At 40.2% G+C, this 19,208-nt stretch overlaps 1 protein-coding gene across 2 annotated transcripts; it reads left to right on the top strand.

Annotated features, from left to right (window-relative positions):
• Nucleotides 1–1,965: 1,965 nt before the first annotated feature.
• Nucleotides 1,966–18,708, top strand: naf1 (nuclear assembly factor 1 homolog (S. cerevisiae)). Of its 2 annotated transcripts, none has more exons than XM_026359952.1 (11): nucleotides 1,966–2,061; nucleotides 2,513–2,724; nucleotides 2,841–3,056; nucleotides 3,645–3,821; nucleotides 3,952–4,090; nucleotides 5,539–5,632; nucleotides 5,766–5,848; nucleotides 11,574–11,734; nucleotides 16,091–16,142; nucleotides 16,822–16,909; nucleotides 17,073–18,708. In XM_026359952.1, exons 2-11 carry the CDS (start codon nucleotides 2,513–2,515, stop codon nucleotides 17,435–17,437), a joined length of 1,587 nt encoding a protein of 528 aa, XP_026215737.1. In that variant the 5' UTR covers nucleotides 1,966–2,061; the 3' UTR covers nucleotides 17,438–18,708. The 2 variants fall into 2 exon arrangements, with proteins under 2 accessions (XP_026215737.1, XP_026215738.1); XM_026359953.1 differs by having other exon boundaries at nucleotides 1,980–2,061; nucleotides 2,503–2,724.
• Nucleotides 18,709–19,208: the final 500 nt, after the last annotated feature.

A 19,208-nucleotide genomic window follows, 5' to 3' on the forward strand; every position in this document is an offset into this window, starting at 1 on the left:
TTACAGTATTTATTAAAAAGATTCAGATCTTCCCAAACTCTTTATTGCAATAGTCTAAATGTATTGTACAGGCTTGTGCTGCCACCTACTTGTCATACTGATAAAGTGAAATTCTGTTTGTGTTTAAAGGTGCAATATAGGCAACAAATCATATTCACTAGAACAGGGGTGGCCAACCCTGGTCCTCAAGAGCCTCAGCCCTGCTTGTTTTCCAACTATTTCTGCCCTACCCTCTGCTGATTACATGGATCAGGTGTGTTCAGCCAATCAGAAGCAGGAAATGCAGAGATAGTTGGAAAATAAGCAGGGCTGAGGCTCTTGAGGACCAGGGTTGGCCACCCCTGCACTAGAACAACAACAACAAAAAAAAAAAAACAGCAATAACCTGGGCTCTGAAACCTGAGACACCTGAAAACTGCCTATTTAAAGGGAAAGTGGTCACTGTGCTGTTTGGTATTACGTGTGTACCACACTCAACATGAACCACAGAAAGCTAAAGAGAGAGTTGTCTCAGGAGATTAGAAATAAAAATGATATAGACAAGCATATTAAAAGTAAAGGCTGCAAGACCATCTCCAAGCAGTGTGATGTTCCTGTGACTACAGTAGCACATATTATTTAGAAGTTTAACTTTAGCCAACCTCCCAGGACATGGCCATAAGAGGAACATCAAATAACAAAAAATTGAAGAAAGAGAAAATACAAATGGTAACTAAAGAACCCAGAACAAATCCAAGGTCAAGATACATCGGAGTCAGTTCACACCATCAATAACTGTTTAAGCAAATGTATACTTAACAGAAGATGACCGAGGTGGACTCCACTAATGAAAGCAAATTGAAAAAAAATAAATAAAAAATTTACATTGACAAACCACAAAGGTTATGGGAGAATGTCCTTTTGACAGATGAGATAAAACTGGACCTTTTTGGCAATTCACATCATCTCTATGTTCACTGACACAAAAATGAAGCATTACAAAGAAAAGTACACTATACCTACTGTGAAACACGGAGGCTTGGTTATGTTCTAGTGCTGCTTTGCTCAATCTAGCACTTAAATCTGTGCAGAATATAATAAAATGACTTTTAAGGCATTCTGGAGCCAAACATGCTGCCCCGTGTCAGAAAGCTTGGTCTTTGTCACAGGTCATAGTCCTCCAACAGGATAATGACCCAAAACACAGCTAAAAACACCCAAAATCTATTATAATCAATATATCAGTACAGAAACAACAATGACTTTAAGAGTTATTCTTGTCATCGTTTAAGTTTTACATTTAGTAGCCTACCTAAAACTACTGCATCTAGGGCCAGTGCCTGACCTGTGTGAGATTTTCCTTCAGTGCGCAACACCCCTGCGCACACCCGGAAAACCAGTAACCACGTGTTACAAGTATATACTTGTCGACGTGCAGATACCAGATGCATGTTAGTTCTGTTTGTGAATGTCCTGTGTACTACGCGGGAATCTGCTACAGTACTACGTCGAACTCTGTTGACCCTTATATGTCTTTAAATTGTACACCTAGATGTTTAACCTGACCCACTATAACTTATCATGCCCAACAATAATCAGACCTAAATGCTATCCCAAACCACTAAGGGGACGCTTCGGGAAACGCTATATTGAGGGTGGCCCACATATCTAAACAAAACAAGCTCGTGTAAGGGTCTAATGGCGTTTTGTGTCCAGTCAAGTTCATACACAGACAGCAGTTACACCGGAATGTGAACGTTTTGCCTTCAAAATAAAACATGAATGATTTAGTTGAAACAGAAATCACTTGAAAAAAATTTGAAAACCTAAAATGAATTTTAATTTTATTTGTATATAAAGATATATAATGCAGTCTTTAACAATTAGTTATGAATTTTACATTTTTATTTCATGTGCTAATTTTGGTGGTGGTGTAAGCTGTTTTTAAATGCGGCAGTAAACGAGGGTTGTATGTTGAAGGTTGGTAAAGGAAACAGTTTGATTCACTGTCGTAAATGACTGTGGTCCAGCGATCCATGAGGTTCTTGGCAGCACGGATTCGTTAGCTTTACAACAAAACAGGTAAAGTTACTTTGCTGACAGTCTGTATGGAATTTGTTGGGGAAAAGTCTCTGGGTTCACCTAAGTTCGGGGCTGTTTAGAACGTGTCATAAGTGAAATTTGCCGCTGTTAACTCCAATTAGCTCATCAGTCGCAGTTTGTGCTCCTCGTGTAGTAGCTAACATTCAGGTCAGAGAGGTAACCATAGGTTTTTGTAAAATTGTACTCTTGTGGTTTTGTTCATGAATACATTTTGCATGTAGGTCATTGGAAATGATGGGAAATATGGCAGTCAGTGTAAAAGCTAAATATGTGTGTGTGTGTACACACTGTTTAGTCCTTTACGAAATGGTTTATATAGAAAATAACGTAAGTTTGAGGTCTGTCAGGACCTCAAACTTCCTTTAAACCTTCAGAATACCATTCACCTTTTCTTTCTAACTTATAAACTTTTGTTTCTAATGTATTTCAGATGGATGAAAAACTATCTGAGAAAAATGGGAAGACGTTACAGGCACCCAAGGAAGACAATGAGATGAATGCCACTGTGACAACCCAACTAGAAAATCTCATCGTAACCATTGACAGTGCAGACATGTCATCAAAAACACAATCACATACTGAGGTAGCCGACTTGTGTAAATCAGAGGACTGTGATGATGATGACTCAAAGGATTCAGACAGGTATTGACTCACTCATTCACCAAAATTTGGTAAAGGGCTTATTAAAGATGCTTTTAGCCAAAATATAGTGATTACCAATAATTTAAGTACAAAGTTGTCTTTCTATTTGATTTCAGAAAAGTTTTTTGTACACCCAAGGAAGAGGAGGAGATGGACGTTACTGTTACAACACAACTAGAAAACCTAATTGTAACCATAGACAATGCAGACACGTCATCAAATACACAAACACATACAGAGGACGCAGCAGCTGCACATACAAACTCAGCAACTCTTTCTTTAGACAATGTGGGTCAAACAGAGGACCGTGATGACTTAAAGGATTCTGACAGGTAATTACACACTCATGCACCACAGCTTGAAGGCTTGTAGGTGTGTAACAGATCTGAAACAAAGATTAAAACCAAGCTACAAATGTCCACTGTCTTCTCTCGTGATTCCAGAAGATAGAACCATGACACACCCCAACCTATTGCAGACATCCCAAGTCTCTTCCTGTATTCTCCCACATATTAAAAGCACGTCCCTGATGTCCACGTACTGTATTCTGAAGATTGATGACTTACTCAAGGATAGGATCTGCTGTTGAGCTTTCATTCTATTACTACTAATCAGTAATGACACAGATTTTTCCTTTCCATCTGAGTGTGTCATGACTATTTTGGTTATCCAGTGGAGTATTGGGGTGGCACGTATGTCTTAGATGAAGCATACTGGTGCATCCTCTTAAGTGTTTTTCTCTTTAGTGTCCCAAATTGTTAGTAATTTAATAAAACCATGACATTTATGTCATGGTTGAGAGTGCCTGAATCGTGCCTCAGTATTCAAGATTTGAACATACTGTGTATTTAGAGAATCATTCTACCCCAGATATGCTTTCCAATGTTTTGTACAGAAAATGTCTTTGTGTTTGATGCCAGAAAAGTTTTGCAAACACTGAAGGAGGAGGTTGCTGGGACAACAAAACTAGAAAACCCCATTGTAATCCTTGGCAAGACAGACACATCAAGTACACAAACGCATGCAGCGGAAGCTTTGGACTATGTGTGTAAGACAGAGGACTGTGATGACAATGATGACTCAGAAGATTCTGACAGGTATTTACACACTTACTCACTAACGAGTGTTGTTAAAGGCTGGCTACCAATATTTTTGGACAGAAAACGTTTTTTTTAATTTAAAGTCAGAAAAGATTGAAACAGACAGATGATCCTCTTCTGTTCTCAGTGACAGCTCGTCCTCTTCTTCCTCCTCCTCTTCTTCATCCTCTTCCTCTTCTCCCTCTGCCCCTGTGTTTGACGATGACGACAATGAGGGTTTCAGCCAACCAGTCCCCGTCAAAACTAGAGATGAAGTCCTGCTTGAGGTCAGTCTGCAGTGAGGTGTAAATCGCTCAGGGCCTCAGAATCGCTCCCAGGAATTGCACTGAAAGTTGACTTGCGGCTAAAAATACTCATGCTTTGGAACAAGACTGAAGCGGTTACAGTAAAGCAGTGTTACTCCTTACGGTGAGGAGTAACACTGCTTTTAGAAGAGGGTTTGACTCACTATAATTTTTACAGCTGAAAAGTAAAAATTATAGTGATGTTATGTAGTTTTTGTGAATGCAGTTGTAAAGCAGCACTAGTTTTTAGGTGAAGGCTTTATAGGAAAATTGACAGATTATAACACAATCAAAAGATTATCATTATGTAGAACTAATCTACTGCATGTATTAACCACAACAATTTTAATCATGATACCCAAAATAGGAAAATGTGATACACATTTCCCACCTTTTGGTTACATGAGTAAAACATTTTTTAGTCTGCTCTCATATTTCAACAACCTCTAATGTGAAAACATTTTTTTTTCCAAATTTGTGTTTTTGTCGAGTCATCATAACATGTGCTATGAGTAAATCTAGAAGGAAGTCCAGTTGCTATGACTCAACTTCCAGATAAGTAATTCTGAAAAAAAATGAGTGTTATCTTTCAAAGAGTTCTGTGTCATTTGGTGTCAGAAGCATCTCTGCTCCCACAGACACTGCTCCTCTCAATTCATAACCAGTTAGGTCGATTTGTGATTTCCTAAGCTAAGAAGGTTGATAAAAAGCTGTTATCCTACTCCTAAAAGTAGAACTAAAATTAAAAAAAACAAAACAAATGACAATGTGTTTAAAGTGTAGACTGTCAGCATTAACATAAATGCTAAAAAATACTTGATGGTGTAGGAACTTCACCATTTTATTATTACATGTCAACATGAAGTTCAAAGAGCTGTTGGTGAACCAACTATCATTAGGCTGAAAAGCCAAACAATTATGTGTGGGAAAATCAACTATTAGACAAAAAACCAGAGGGAACCTGTGAGCTCAGGAACATCACAAGTCTGGAAGACCATGTAGAGCAACTGTGAAGGACTCTCCCTGGTGAGGAAAAAATCTTTTACAACAGTTGTGGAGCTTAAGAACACCCTCCAGGAGCTAGGTGTATCTGTGTCAGTGTCAACTCACTTCATCAACATCCTATGGACAAAAGACATCAAGACCAACTTGCACCATTTCACAGTATACAGATTTCAGAGCAAAATGCAGCGTGCTGCCATGTAGATGTTGTCTTTTTCAGAGAAGACCTAATACCAAATGGGTATGAAAACAAAAGATAATGCTATACTTGATGCCTCTAAAGCCACTAGAAAAAGCAGATGTTTCGAAACATATACCTTTTTTAACTCATTGTTTTCTTGTGAAATCTATAGACATTACACACATATTCCCTGTTAACTTTAACACCACCACACAACATGCTAAAATTTCATGTTGTCTGTGTGTAGGAGCTGCCAGCAGAAGAGGAGGTGTTTGTGTCGCTACCAGAGGATGCAGAACTGCAGCCTGTAGGAATGGTCTCCTGCATTATTCAGCAGCTTGGTAAATATACACACTCTCACAATAAGATCAAATTTCAGCTTTTATCTGATTTCCAAACATCTGAGAAATTTGGCTGTTTTTTACATTTTCATTTTGTCAGTTCTGTCTTTATCAGTCTTATATGTCTCTGCAGTTATCATCCAGTCTCTGAAAGACACACCCCCTCTTACTGATAACAGCATCATCTTTACATCTAATAGGCAGGCTGTCGGCAAGGTAGGTGAACCAGCAGAAACTGGACAGTACATTTTATGTCATTCAGACTGACAAAGTGGTTGGATCCCTAATGGATCATGCTCAATACTCGCTTACCCCAAAAGTTGTTCTGCTCCTCCATCTTGACAGATGTCCCAAAGCCCTTTTATTTAGCTCTGAGGAATTTTCTAGACTGTCTTTTTCTAGACTGACACACCCCTTTATTGGAAACCTGTTGGTGTTTGCCTGCAGCTGATCACACTACTCTGAAACTACATCACAACACCAGCACAGTTTAATATTGAAGCACACTGATAACCTTAAAACAGAACCAATATAGAATACCCAAGTCTTCTTTTAATCTGGATCTGTACGTCTAAGTGACAAAGAACCATAAACAACTTTAGGAAATCACAGACTAGACACAGAAAACTGTTTCTAGTGTCTAATCTGTAATGTCCTACTATGAATCATTGTCAGGAGTTGAAACAGTGAATATGAATAATATATTCAGTTCCACCATTCTGTACAGAGAGGGGTAGTTGTGATGTTCAGTTAAAGATGTTTAGGTCCACACCTGTCAACACAACTATCCACAACTGTGACACTGTGATACTCTGTGACATCTCCACCCTTAATACATCCTACAACTGCAGAGTCATCAGAGAACTTCTGAAGATGGCAGGTCTCTGAGTTGTACCTGAAGTCTGATGTGTACAGGGTGAAGAGAAATGGAGACTGAACTCTCCCCTGTGGCGCACCTGTGCTACAGACCACAGTGTCAGACACACAGTTCTGCAGGTGTTCGTACTGTGGGCAGTTGGTGAGGTAGTTCATGATCCAGGAAATCAGGGGAGTGTCAACCTGCATGTTTTTTAATTTCTCTCCCAGCAGTGCAGGCCGGATGGTGTTGAAAGCACTGGAGAAATCAAAAAACATGATCCTCGTTCCCCTCCCTGATCTTGACAGACAGCAGTCTGTGGACCCTCTTTTCTGCCTCCCTGTCTTCTGTCTTGAATACCTTCTTTTTGTCATTCAGGATGGCTTTGATGTCTTGAGTGACTCGCAGCTTGTTGTTTGGAAAGCAGCAAATAGTTTTTGTGGGTACGTGGGTGTCCACACAAAAATTGATGTACTCAGTCATGAAGTCCATCAATGTCCTCATCATGAGGTTCAAAGCAACCCTGCAGGGCAAAGTGTGCCCCCTATGTCCACCTCTTTACGGTTTTGAAGGTGGCAGGCTGCCTCTAAACCAAAGGTGTGTACTGTGGGAAGAGATGTACCAGGTTGTGATATGACGTTCCCAGAGGGGAGGGCAGTGTAGCTGTAGGCATCTTTAACATTAGCATACAACAGGTCCAATGTCCTCTCCCCCCTGGTGGGACAGCTCACAAACTGGGTAAAGGTAGGAAGTGTCTTATTGAGGGTGGCGTGATTAAAGTCTCCAGAGATCATAAAGAAGGCGTCAGGGTGTCTGGTCTGCATGCTGGAGGTGACCGTCTGAATGACATCACACGCAGCAGCGGCGTTAGCGGATGGAGGAACGTAAATGGCGATTAATATGGAGTGAGAAAACTCTCTGGGTAAATAATATGGACGAAGTCCCACAGTCAAAAGTTCAATATTAGGGCTGCATACACGCTCTTTCACAGTGACATGACCAGGATGGCATCACCTGTTGTTAATGAGAACGGCGAGCCCCCCTCCTCTCCTCTTACCGCTCTCCTCTCTCCTCCTGTCCCAGCGCACGGTGCTAAAACCGTCTATGTTAACACTGGAGTCAGGAATACCATCATGCAGCCATGTCTCTGTGAAACACATTAAACTACACTCTGTAAAGATTTTGTCCATCCTCACCAGAGCTGTCAGTTCGTCCATCTTATTGTCCAGTGATCTCACATTACCCATAATCACAGAGGGGAGATGCGGCTTGAATCTTCTCACCTTCTCTCTGCGCATTGCTCTTCTCCGTTCTTTATTTCCTCCTTGTTGTTTTTTGCCTCCCCTACATCCCCTCGTTGTCCTTCTTCTGATCTCCTCGGGAATGTTTAAAGTCCCGGACAAAGTTTGATCCTTTACTCCGGCCGTCCTCAGTAAGATCTGCTGATCCCGGGTGTAAACAAAGGAGCTGGCTCCATGGTGATGGAGCAGCTGTTACGCTCCTGCCTTCCGGATTAGTGAGAGAATGAATCCAAAGGTAAAAACGGAAATAAAAACTCTCTTGAACAACATTATCTGAGAGGGTAAAACTTAATTTCAAAACAAGTTACTTATCTACACAAAAGGAATAAAAATAATAAGATAAAATACAGAAAAGACATCACAAGATGAGAACAACGGTAAATCGGCTGCAGCAAGGCTCGCGCCTGCGCACTCTGACACAAGATTCAAGTCTCCAGTGATCATAAAGAAGGTGTCAGGGTGTCATTTTTTTGTAGTAAAAATACAGAAGAATGTTTTAATAATAAGCAGATATTTATATTTAACTGTGCAGACAGACTGAAAATTTTTATTTTTTATTTTTTTTGGACAAATGCAAACTTCAAACCAACAATAGTGAGTAGTATCTCTGAAGTCTGTTTGACATTGCAGCAGATAATGGTTGAGAGAAAAGGATGCCTCCTATCTTCAAACACCCATTTCCTTGCTTTCTCTCTCCATGTGTCTTTACCTCGCATCTCTCCATGTATCTTTCTTGGGAGGAACTAAGATGAAAGGAAAAGAAACTAGTGAGGAGAATCATGGATACAATGAATTGACATCCACCCTATGATTTCTGTGTGCCCAGCTAGGGTGGCCTAACATTGCTGACAGGAATGGAAAGAAATAGTGACATGACAATGTCAATTAACTGACTGAGAGAAATAGAAAGCTGACAGACACCCAGATGGACACACAAATGTCAAACTACAACTATGTATTAGCTATACATTTCTTTGGATTATTAAGAGTTTGAAACAACTCCGCAAACTGAAGGCTTTGCTGACCTTGAGTGATAAACTGTTTCGTGTTGCAGTGCTTTCACAAAGTTTTCAGACGTCTTTTTTTTTTTTTTTTACACTTTTGTCTATTTTGGGGGTGTAATTGTGAGTAGATAAAATAACTTTTTTTCCTCATAAGTCTACATTCAATAACCTTGAGTCACAAATTGAAAGTTGTGTTAAAATATTAAAATAAAATATTAAAGACCAAAAAGTGAAATCTTTAATTCCAAAATGTTGATTGCAATTTTGCATTGTTATTTTTGTTGGTTTTTACATGGTAATAGTTCAATTCAATTCAATTCAATTCAATTTTATTTGTATAGCGCCAATTTACAACAGAAGTTATCTCAAGGCACTTTACAGTGTAAGGTTTAAGACCTTACAGAAAATATTTATACAAAAAATTATAGAGAAAACCCAACAATCCCATTTGAGCAAGCTTTAGGCAACAGTGGAGAGGAAAAACTCCCTTTAGAGGAAGAAACCTCCAGCAGAACCAGGCTCATAGTGGGCGGCCATCTGCCTTGACCGGTTGGGGTGAGTGGAAAGAGAAGAGAGAAAAGAACAGCAGGCAATAAAGACAACAACAAGCATCAAGAACATTGGGCAGATGAACTGGATTCTGGAGATGTACAGCTCCAGGCCGAGGATACCTGCAGAAAAGTACAGAGAGAGGGAGACAGAGAGGAGGAAACACAACTAAAAGAGAGAGAAGACACAAAGTTAATGACATGCAATGGTGGCATTTGCATTGATACAAGAGAAAGGAGAGAGGAGAGGAGCTCAGTTTATCAGTAGAGGTCCCCCAGCAGAATAACCTATATCAGCATAACTAAGAGATGGTTCAGAGTCACCTGATCCATCTCTAACTATAAGCTTTATATAAAAGGAAAGTTTTAAGTCTAGTCTTAAATGTAGAGACGGTGTCTGCCTCCCGAACCTGAACTGGGAGCTGGTTCTACAGGAGAGGGGCTTGGTAGCTAAAGGCTCTGCCTCCCATTCTACATTTGGAAACTCTAGGAACCACAAGTAAACCTGCAGTCTGAGAACGGAGAGTTCTGCTTGGAAGATATGGAACTATGAGGTCTTTAAGATAAGATGGAGCCTGATTATTAAGGGATTTATAAGTTAGGAGAAGAATTTTAAATTCAATTCTGGATTTAACAGGGAGCCAATGGAGAGAAGCTAACGTTGGAGAAATATGATCTCTCTTGCTAATTCCAGTCAGAACTCTGGCTGCAGCATTTTGGATTAACTGGAGGCTCTTTAATGAGTTATTGGGACATCCTATTAATAATGAATTACAATAGTCCAGTCTGGAAGTAACAAATGCATGGACTAGTTTTTCAGCATCACTTTGGGACAGGATGCTCCTAATTTTAGCAGTGTTTCTTAGGTGAAAAAAGGCAGTTCTAGAGATTTCTTTTATGTATGAAGTGAAGGAGATATCCTGATCAAAGATAACTCCGAGGTTTCTTACAGTATTACTTGAGGCAGAACTAAGTCATCAATGGTGAGAATGTGTTTAGACTTAGTGTCTCTGAGACTTTTAGGCCCAAACAGTATAACCTCTGTCTTGTCCGGATTTAGGAGAAGGAAATTGGAGGTCATCCAGGCCTTTATGTCTTTTAAGCATTCCTGAAGTTTGACTAATTGATTAGTTTCTCCTGGTTTCATAGATAAATATAGCTGGGTATCATCTGCATAACAATGGAAATTTATAGAGTGTTTCCTAATAATATTGCCTAAAGGGGACATATATAAAGTGAAAAGAATCGGTCCAAGCACAGATCCCTGTGGAACTCCATAGCTGACTTTGCTGTGCATGGAAGACTCATCATTAACGTGTACAAACTGAAATCTATCCGATAGATACGATTTAAACCACTCTAGTGCTGTTCCTTTGATTCCAATGACATGTTCCAGTCTGTGTAATAAAATGTTGTGATCTATAGTGTCGAATGCAGCACTAAGATCTAACAAGATGAGTATAGAGAGTAGTCCATTGTCTGATGCTAATAGAAGATCATTAGTGACCTTTACCAGTGCTGTTTCTGTGCTATGATGTACTCTAAATCCTGACTGGAAATCTTCATACAAGTTATTGCTACGCAGGTGGTCGTACAATTGCTTAGAAACTATCTTTTCAAGGATTTTAGAGATAAAGGGCAGATTGGATATTGGTCTATAATTCGCTAAGACCCCTGAGTCCAGAGTAGGCTTTTTGAGTAGGGGCTTGACTACAGCAACCTTAAAAGCCTGTGGTACGTAGCCTATTTGTAAAGACAGATTGATCTGATCTAATATGGACGTGCTGATCAAAGGTAAGACATCCTTGAGGAGTCTAGTCGGGATGGAATCTAAGAGACATGTTGATGGTTTAGAGGAATTAATTACTGAAATTAATTCAGAATGATCTACAGGGAGGAAGCAGTCTAAGTACGAGCGTGGATCTAGAGTTGTTGTACAGTCCATGCTATATGCAGGGATGATCTGATCAATTTTTTCTCTAATAGTTATGATTTTATTTGTAAAGAAATTCATGAAGTCATTGCTGCTGAGAGTTGAGGGAATACTAGGGTCAACCGAGCTATGACTCTTTGTCAGCCTGGCTACAGTGCTGAAAAGAAATCTGGGGTTGTTCCTATTTGCCTCTATTAATGAGGAGTAATATGAAGTTCTAGCTTTACGCAGGGCTTTTTTATATATTATTAAACTATCTTTTAATAATATAGTGTATTGTGCTGTTTGTGTGTTATCAGGTGTTTGAAGTGTTTGGTCCAGTGTCCAGTCCACTGTATATTTTACGTTTCAACTCTGTGGACCAGATAAACAGCAAGGGGATGACAGAGGGACTGACTGTTTATTACGCACCAGCCATAAAAGAGTACACAGGATACATCCTAACACAACAGCTCAAACTGTAAGTACACACGCACACGCTCTCTCTTAGTAATGCTGTTACTGTTGACTATCTTTCTATCTGCAAATTTATAAGACAAACACATTTTGCAATTCACAAACGATTTTATCCGTTTCACAAACGATTAAACAGAACAGCTGTACTAATGGAACAAACAAGGGAGCATGGTTAGATTAGTATCTGAACATCAGCAGTTCTTAGTTTATTTACAGGTTCAAAATGGCCAGAAAGAAACAACTTTCATTAGAGGCCCGTCAGTCTATTGTTGTCCTTCGAAAGGAATGCTATTCAGTGAAGACATTGCAAGGAAACTTAAAATGTCTTATCATGCTGTTAACTACTCTCTTCAGAGAGCAGCAAAACTGGCTCTAACAGGGACAGAAAAAGAAGTGGGAGGCCCCGATCACAACTGTGCAATAAGACAAATAGGTGAAGTGCGCGACAGTGTCATTATCAACAGTGAAGAGGTGACTTCAGGATGCTTGACTTCATGGCAGAAAAGCACAGACCTTGGAGACTGGAAGAATGTTTTGTTTACAGATGAGTCCAAGTATGAGGTCAAACATAAGAACATTTGTAAGATGCAGAACATAATAAAAGATGCTAGAGCAGTGCTTAATACTTTTAGTCAAGCATGATGGAGGCAGCGTGATGGTCTGTGGATGAGAATGGTGAGATTGACCAAGTTAAGATCCCTTGAGACTTCAAAATACAGACAAACTGGTAATGGCTAACCAACAGGGCATAGTAGTGGTGGACAAACGGAGAAAGGCTGTAGTGATAGACGTACCAATCCCAAGTTATGGCAACATCAGGAAGAAGGAAAATCAGCTCGAGAATTACCAAGGGCTGAGAGAAGAGCTAGAGAGGAGAGTGCAGACTTAGTAAAAGCTAAGATGCTGCGCAGGACTCTCAAGTCTGTATATAGAAAAGTATGCCAAAAGTATTCGTTTACCCATCCAAATAATCGGAATCAGGTGTTCCAATAACTTCCATGGCCACAGGTGTATAAAATGAAGCACCTAGGCATGCAGACTGTTTTTAGAAACAGTGATAGGATGCCACCTATGCAACAAATTCAGTTGTGAAATTTCCTCGCTCCTAAATATTCCACAGTCAACTCTCAGCTGTATTAACACTAGAACTACGACAGACCAGTCAAATGACAAAATACCTAGCAGCCCGGCAAGGTGTTCAAATGACAACCTGGCCCTCTGGGGACAGCTGCTTTTATTATATAAAGACGGTCGTTAGCGGCACACGTCGGGGTGGGGGCAGATGGGGGAGGGTTGTCGCTGACTTACCACAAGACCACCACTTTACCAGAGGTAGAGTTGTATGTGTGAATTTCTCACTCTAATATGTTTTCTAAAACCACGCAAATCACAAAGTGACACATCCAGGGCTTCTGATTGATAAACTGTCCACATGTGAACCTACAGCAACCAGCACATCTCTTGGTCTGAGGTTCACAGTGCAGCAGGGCTTCACCTGGCACACGGCTCTTTTTCCAGGACTAGGTGTGGGGGGTTGATTTCGAAGCTCTTGCTCCTTCATCGCCTTTTTTCCTGTGCAGCTGTTGAATGAAAGTGGGCGGGCCTTCCATGCCCCGCGCCCCCAGCCCCCACATGTACCTGTGGGGGCTCGAAGTCAGGACTCCAGAGTCATTCAGTTGTATGTCTGACAGCTGCTTACCTGGAATAACGGGACGAAACAAATGCATGTGTCACTGAGACAAATACGTTGTGACACATTTACAATGTGACGGAGGGGGTGTAGGTTTTTATAAAAAGAGTGTGACACGGAAACTGCCCCGCTCAGTGTCACACTGTTATTATTATTGTTATTACTGTTATTATTCAGAAACATGTATGTGTTATGTTACCAATAAATAAAGCACCCAGTTTCTGTGTCGCACTCTTTTTTATAAAAACCTACACCCCCTACGTGACATTGTAAATGTGTCACAACGTATTTGTCTCAGTGACACATGCATTTGTTTCAACTTGTCGTCCCTCTTTGGAGAACTGCTTCGACGGCGTGTTACGGTGTCCGGTCCCGCTCCGTTTCTCACTGTGTGGGTGCGTTAGTTAGTTCTATGTATTTGTTATGTGACAAAACGGATAAAGCACCAAAGATGACCTGTCATCCCGCTTTGGAGAAGGAAGAAGAAGATGTGTGTGGATGTCTCTATAAGATGTCTTGGTGAGCCAGAGCTTCAGCCAGCCTCCCTTCCTCTTGTGGTGAGTCGGTGACAACCCTCCCCCTATCTGCCCCCACCCCGACGTTTGCCGGTAATGACCGTCTTTACATAATAAAAGCAGCTGTCCACAGGGGGCCAGGTTGTCATTTGACCACCTTGCCGGGCTCCTAGGTATGACCAGAAAAGTCAGTAGTCCTAGTGTTAAAAGAACATGGAAGCATTTGGGAATGACAGCAACTTAGCCACGAAGTGGTAGGCCATGTAAACTGACAGAGCAGGGTCAGCGGATGCTGAGGCACATAGTGCGAAGAGGTTGCCAACTTTCTGCAGACTCAACAACTTCATGTGGTTTTCAGATTAACTCAAGAACAGTGCGCTTAATGGAATATGTATCTATGGCCGAGCAGCTGCATCCGAGCCATACATCACCAAATGCAATGCAATGCAATGCAAAGCGTCAGATGCAGTGGTGTGAAGCACGCCACCACTGGACTCTAGAGCAGTGGAGACACGTTCTCTGGAGTGATGAATCGTGCTGCTCCATCTGGCAATCTGATGGACAGGTCTGGGTTTGGCAGTTGCCAGGAGAACGGTACTTGTCTGACAGCATTGTGCCAAGTGTAAAGTTCCGTGGAGGGGGGATTATGGTGTAGGGTTGTTTTTTAGGAGCTGGGCTTGGCCCCCAGTTTGAAGCTGGCCCAGCAGCCAACATGACTGTGCACAAAGCAAGGTCCATAAAGACATGGATGACAGAGTCTGGTGGGGATGATCTTGACTGGCCTGCACAGAGTCCTGACCTCAACCCAATAGAACACCTTAGGGATGAATTAGAGCAGAGACTGAGAGCCAGGCCTTCTCGTCCAACATCAGTGTGTGACCTCACAAATGCGCTTCTGGAAGAATGGTCAAAAATTCCCATAAACACACTCCTAAACCTTGTAGATACCCTTCCCAGAAGAGTTTAAGCTGTTATAGCTGCAAATGACCGACGTCATATTGAACCCTATGGATTAGGAATGGGATGTCACTTAAGTTCATATGGAGTCAGGGCAGGTGAGCGAATACTTTTGGCAATATAGTGTACTCTCACTGTTTAGACCTATTTGAAATTATCTAAACAGCAGTAAAATAGCAGACATATTAGGCATATTTCAATAGTTAAATATATTCCGAAGCACAGTGTAAAAAATGTAAATGAGATATTTGGAAAAAAATAAAAATGAATAAATAAATAAAATTAAAATTAAAAAATGAGAGCACACTTTTAGATACCTCCCAGTTATTGGTGTTAATGTATCTTTAGCTGTAGGTCTTGCTAATTTCCTAAATTATCTGACAGACCTTATTTAACTGGTAGCCAAACTTTCCTGTTTTCACTGACTTTGCAAGATGGTGAGCTGTTCTAAAGTGACCAAAACCCTCCAGCAGCAGGTTGTCCAGATGAATGCCAATGGTATGACTCTATCCAGCCATAGCAAGAAAAGTTGGTTGTTCTAAATTTATGATTTCCAGAATATTGCATCTTTACAAAGTCACAAACTCATACAAGTTCCCCAAGAAGGTTGGTTGAAAACAAAAGACTAATGCAAGAGAGGACATGATTTGGAGAATGTTAACGGGCAGTTCAACACTGCAGCTGTGGAATTGAACTGAAAGCACACTCTGCAGTGACTAAACCTTTAATTAGAAGAAAGAATCACAAGGCTGGACTACGTTGGGCCTCTTATACAGCTACATGGCAGAGTGAATGTTTATGTTTATCAGAACCTTTTTTCGTCACCCAATCAGCCAGTTCAGTTTTTTTGTGTGTGTGTTTTTATTTTTTGTGTTTTGGTTATTTTGTACGACACTTTCCTAGTACCATGGCATAGCTACAACAAAAATTGCTTCAAATGTTGAGCAATGAAGAATATTCTTGAAATGAACATAAAATCTCCTGTGTATATGTCTGTTTGTATAAACTAATTAACATACTCACACATAATATGAAGCTCATTTCACCATCTACAAAAAGTGGCGATACAATTATACACTGTAGAAAAAGTCCATACTTTTTTGGAGGTGAGGTTTGTAGATTGTCAGTTCTTGTGGGATAGATTGAATCATATTTTTGACGTGTTTGGCTTGTCATAGTGAAAATAAATTTCCTTCAGTTTAAAGGGATCTGATGCATCCTGGAGGAATGACCAAGAACCCCCAGAAGAGGTGAGCACAGGAATAATGTTGCCGTCTTTGTTCCATGCTCTACAGCAATATCTTTTTCAAGCCATTTTTAAACAGGAGTCTGTTTGTTGATTCCATACATGACCCCGGTGCAGCCTGTTGGCATTAAAAATAAATAAATAAAGGAATTAATTATTCAGTTGGTTTGTGTGTCTTCTCACGTCCCTTTGTAATTTATTCTCTGGGCTTTTGTTGGAGGTGAACCAAAAAGGTGTCTGTCATTTTCTTTCAAAGACTTGGCCCACACTTTACCCACAATGCCCTAGCCAAATGACTAGGGCATTGTGGGTAAAGTGTGGAAGTTCAGGGTTAATTATAAATGATGAGCCAAGTTTGTAGTTTGTTCCTCCACAATTCACTGGCTCAATTTACTCCGGGTTTTTTATGAGATGAATATACCTTCTATGAGATGTTTAAAGCTAAATGTGCTCCCACAACAAAATAATTATATTTTACTAATAGATGAAATGTGGTGTGTATGACCACATAAGTGGCATAGTTAGAAGTTGAAGATTTTATTTTATTTTTTTTTCCAGAGCTAACTTTGTTTTAAATCTCTAATTAGCAATGTTGAGTTAATTGGTTAGTTGTGCTAATCTGTTCGGCTGTTTCTGAGACACTTTAATCTGTTATCAATGTCCTCATCTCTGTCTGCCTTCAGGCTTTAGATTATAGTGATGATGAAAAAGAGCAGGAAGCTAAGAGGAAAATGAAGAATTCCAAAAAGACGCGGGACAATAACAATGCAGGTACTCACAAGCACACTCTGTTAGTGGATTTACTGTACTTTGTAGTCGTGGACTAGTTTTTGTCCTTGTCTGCAACAATCCTTCCCTCCAAATATCTGTGAAACCTATCACCCTTTTTATCTGTTTTTTGTTTCATTTCTTCTTATATATTTTTAACCTCTAGATAATCCTGCCCACATAAGCCAGAGCACATTGCAGCAGCATCAGAAGCATGATGTCAGGAGTTTCCCATCAAGACATGCAAGGTCTTCATTCAGGAACCAGAATCCAAGGAACAAACAGCCACCTTTCAGACACTCACAGCCACCCCCCAAACACACAGATATGCCTTCCATGTACCTACCTCCCTGCCCTTACCCTCCTCCACCTCCTCTCCCTTTTCCTCCACCCAGCTTTCCTCTCTACCGTCCTCCACCATCTTTCTTCAACCCATCTTTCTCCTCTCCTTTCTGGCCACCAAACTCTGTTCCCTTATTAGATTTTCCCCCTCCTCCCCCCCCTCCTCCTCCTCCACCACCACCTCAGTGATCTACAGCAAGGTACACACTTGCCTTACCTGGTGACATTATGTTTTGGTTTAGCCATGTTGAATGAAAATATCAGACAAGTCACCAGTGTAACAGGCACAATATTAATCAGGCTGTGTGCATTAATTGATTATAAATAGAAAATTTAAGTCTCCTGGATCCACTTGATGTGCTGCAGCTGTTAGTAATAGAGTGGTGAGTTTCGGCAGCCTTTGGTATGCACATGCACTCTTGTAAAAAGTTGAATAGAAACCCGGTTAGGGGTTCACATGGCAGAGTAATCTGAGAAATCTACCTGGGGAAATAAAGTTTTTCTAATCCCCCACAGTAACCAGATTTCAATCCGTTTTCTCGAGAAAGCCGACTGCAACCTGGTTTCTTGAGAGCATGGAAATGCACTGACTGTCTGATAATGGCGATATAAAAAGCTGATAAAGCTAGTGGACTCAAAATGAAATGTGAAATATGGCTGATTTTGCTTTCATTATATAGGTGACAAGTTGAATAATAAGAATCATAATGACTTCTTGATGATTATTGAGTATTCCTTGATTCCTTTCCTCAAAGATGATTTGTGTATTTAGTCAAACTTCGCCTAAAGACAGTGTCAGCAACACTTCAGTCATTTCCTTCATGCCTTGACTAAATATATGTATGAGCTCTACATATACACATTACTGATTTAGGGAGACTCACGTCATGTGTTAATATTGATCATTTGAGAAACAAAATAAAAAGTAATGTAGAGTGGAAGCAGATTTTTGTTATTTCATAATATATCTGCAAAGTTTAATTTTGAATGTAACCTTAACTCACTATATATATATTTGCTGACAGTAGAGCAGTTTAAAAAAAAAATGCAGGTGCTGCAGCAGTTCTACTGCTGGAGAAATGCAGGTTCATGTCTGGTTCTGTATTTACACTTCACACTCAGGCTTCTGTAATTTCCTATTGCTTACACACATCATGTCTGCAATGAATGGACATTTTCTATGGAAATACAGTATGGAAAAGAACAGTTGAGTTTGGAGTCAGTTACAGTTCTCTCTTAGTTGTGTTATATTACTTGTTGAAAATCTACACGATGACTTGGACTGTAATTTTCCTCGCATACAAATGCAGACTGGTTACCTTTTATTAGAAAGCTGGAAATAAGTTACTGTTCACTCGTGATCTTGTATATTTCTATTTTTCTACCAAGAAATGTCAATGTGAGTCAAGATTTGCACCATTAGAACTGTATCATTGGCAAATAAATGGCTCTGTGTAAGATGTCAGCGTGGATTGACTGTTACTTTGGACTGTAAGCTGTACATACAGATCCAAAAGTCTGAGATTTGGCCATCAAACTAAATGCTGTGTTGGCAAAGAAGCTAAGTTCTGCATTTATCAGGCCATAGAACCTTCTTCCAGTTGATTTCGGAGTCTCTCACGTGTTTTAGACAAATTCTAGCTAAGAGTTAATGAGCTTTTTTTCTCTTTTGCTCTCCCACAAAGCTTCACGTGATGAAGAACCCAGGTAATTCTCCCACAGAAGCTTAATGAAATGCCATCAGAGAAATATTTCTGTGTTCAGGATTTCTCTATGGGGATCAGTAATGTAGTAGCACTGTTTAATAGTCGGTCATAAATGTACATTTGCTGGCAACTTTAGGTAATTTACAATGCAGCTGACAGAGTCCTAATAAAGACCAAGAAAACAGATCTAAGTAAAGATTCTGTGCTACCCGGAGTAAAGTTTTAGTTACTGCTGCTTACAACAAAACCTCTCA

The sequence above is a fragment of the Anabas testudineus genome, chromosome 1 (genome assembly GCF_900324465.2).
Source record: "Anabas testudineus chromosome 1, fAnaTes1.2, whole genome shotgun sequence".
Classification (NCBI taxonomy): domain Eukaryota; kingdom Metazoa; phylum Chordata; class Actinopteri; order Anabantiformes; family Anabantidae; genus Anabas; species Anabas testudineus.

Excerpts from the sequence above, each read along its gene's own strand:
- naf1 (XM_026359952.1), top strand. The coding sequence starts at position 2,513 with ATGGATGAAAAACTATCTGAGAAAAATGGGAAGACGTTACAGGCACCC. Across the intron at positions 3,822-3,951 it reads GACTCAGAAGATTCTGACAG|TGACAGCTCGTCCTCTTCTT; the intron begins GTATTTACACAC and ends TTCTGTTCTCAG. Across the intron at positions 5,849-11,573 it reads ATAGGCAGGCTGTCGGCAAG|GTGTTTGAAGTGTTTGGTCC; the intron begins GTAGGTGAACCA and ends GTGTGTTATCAG.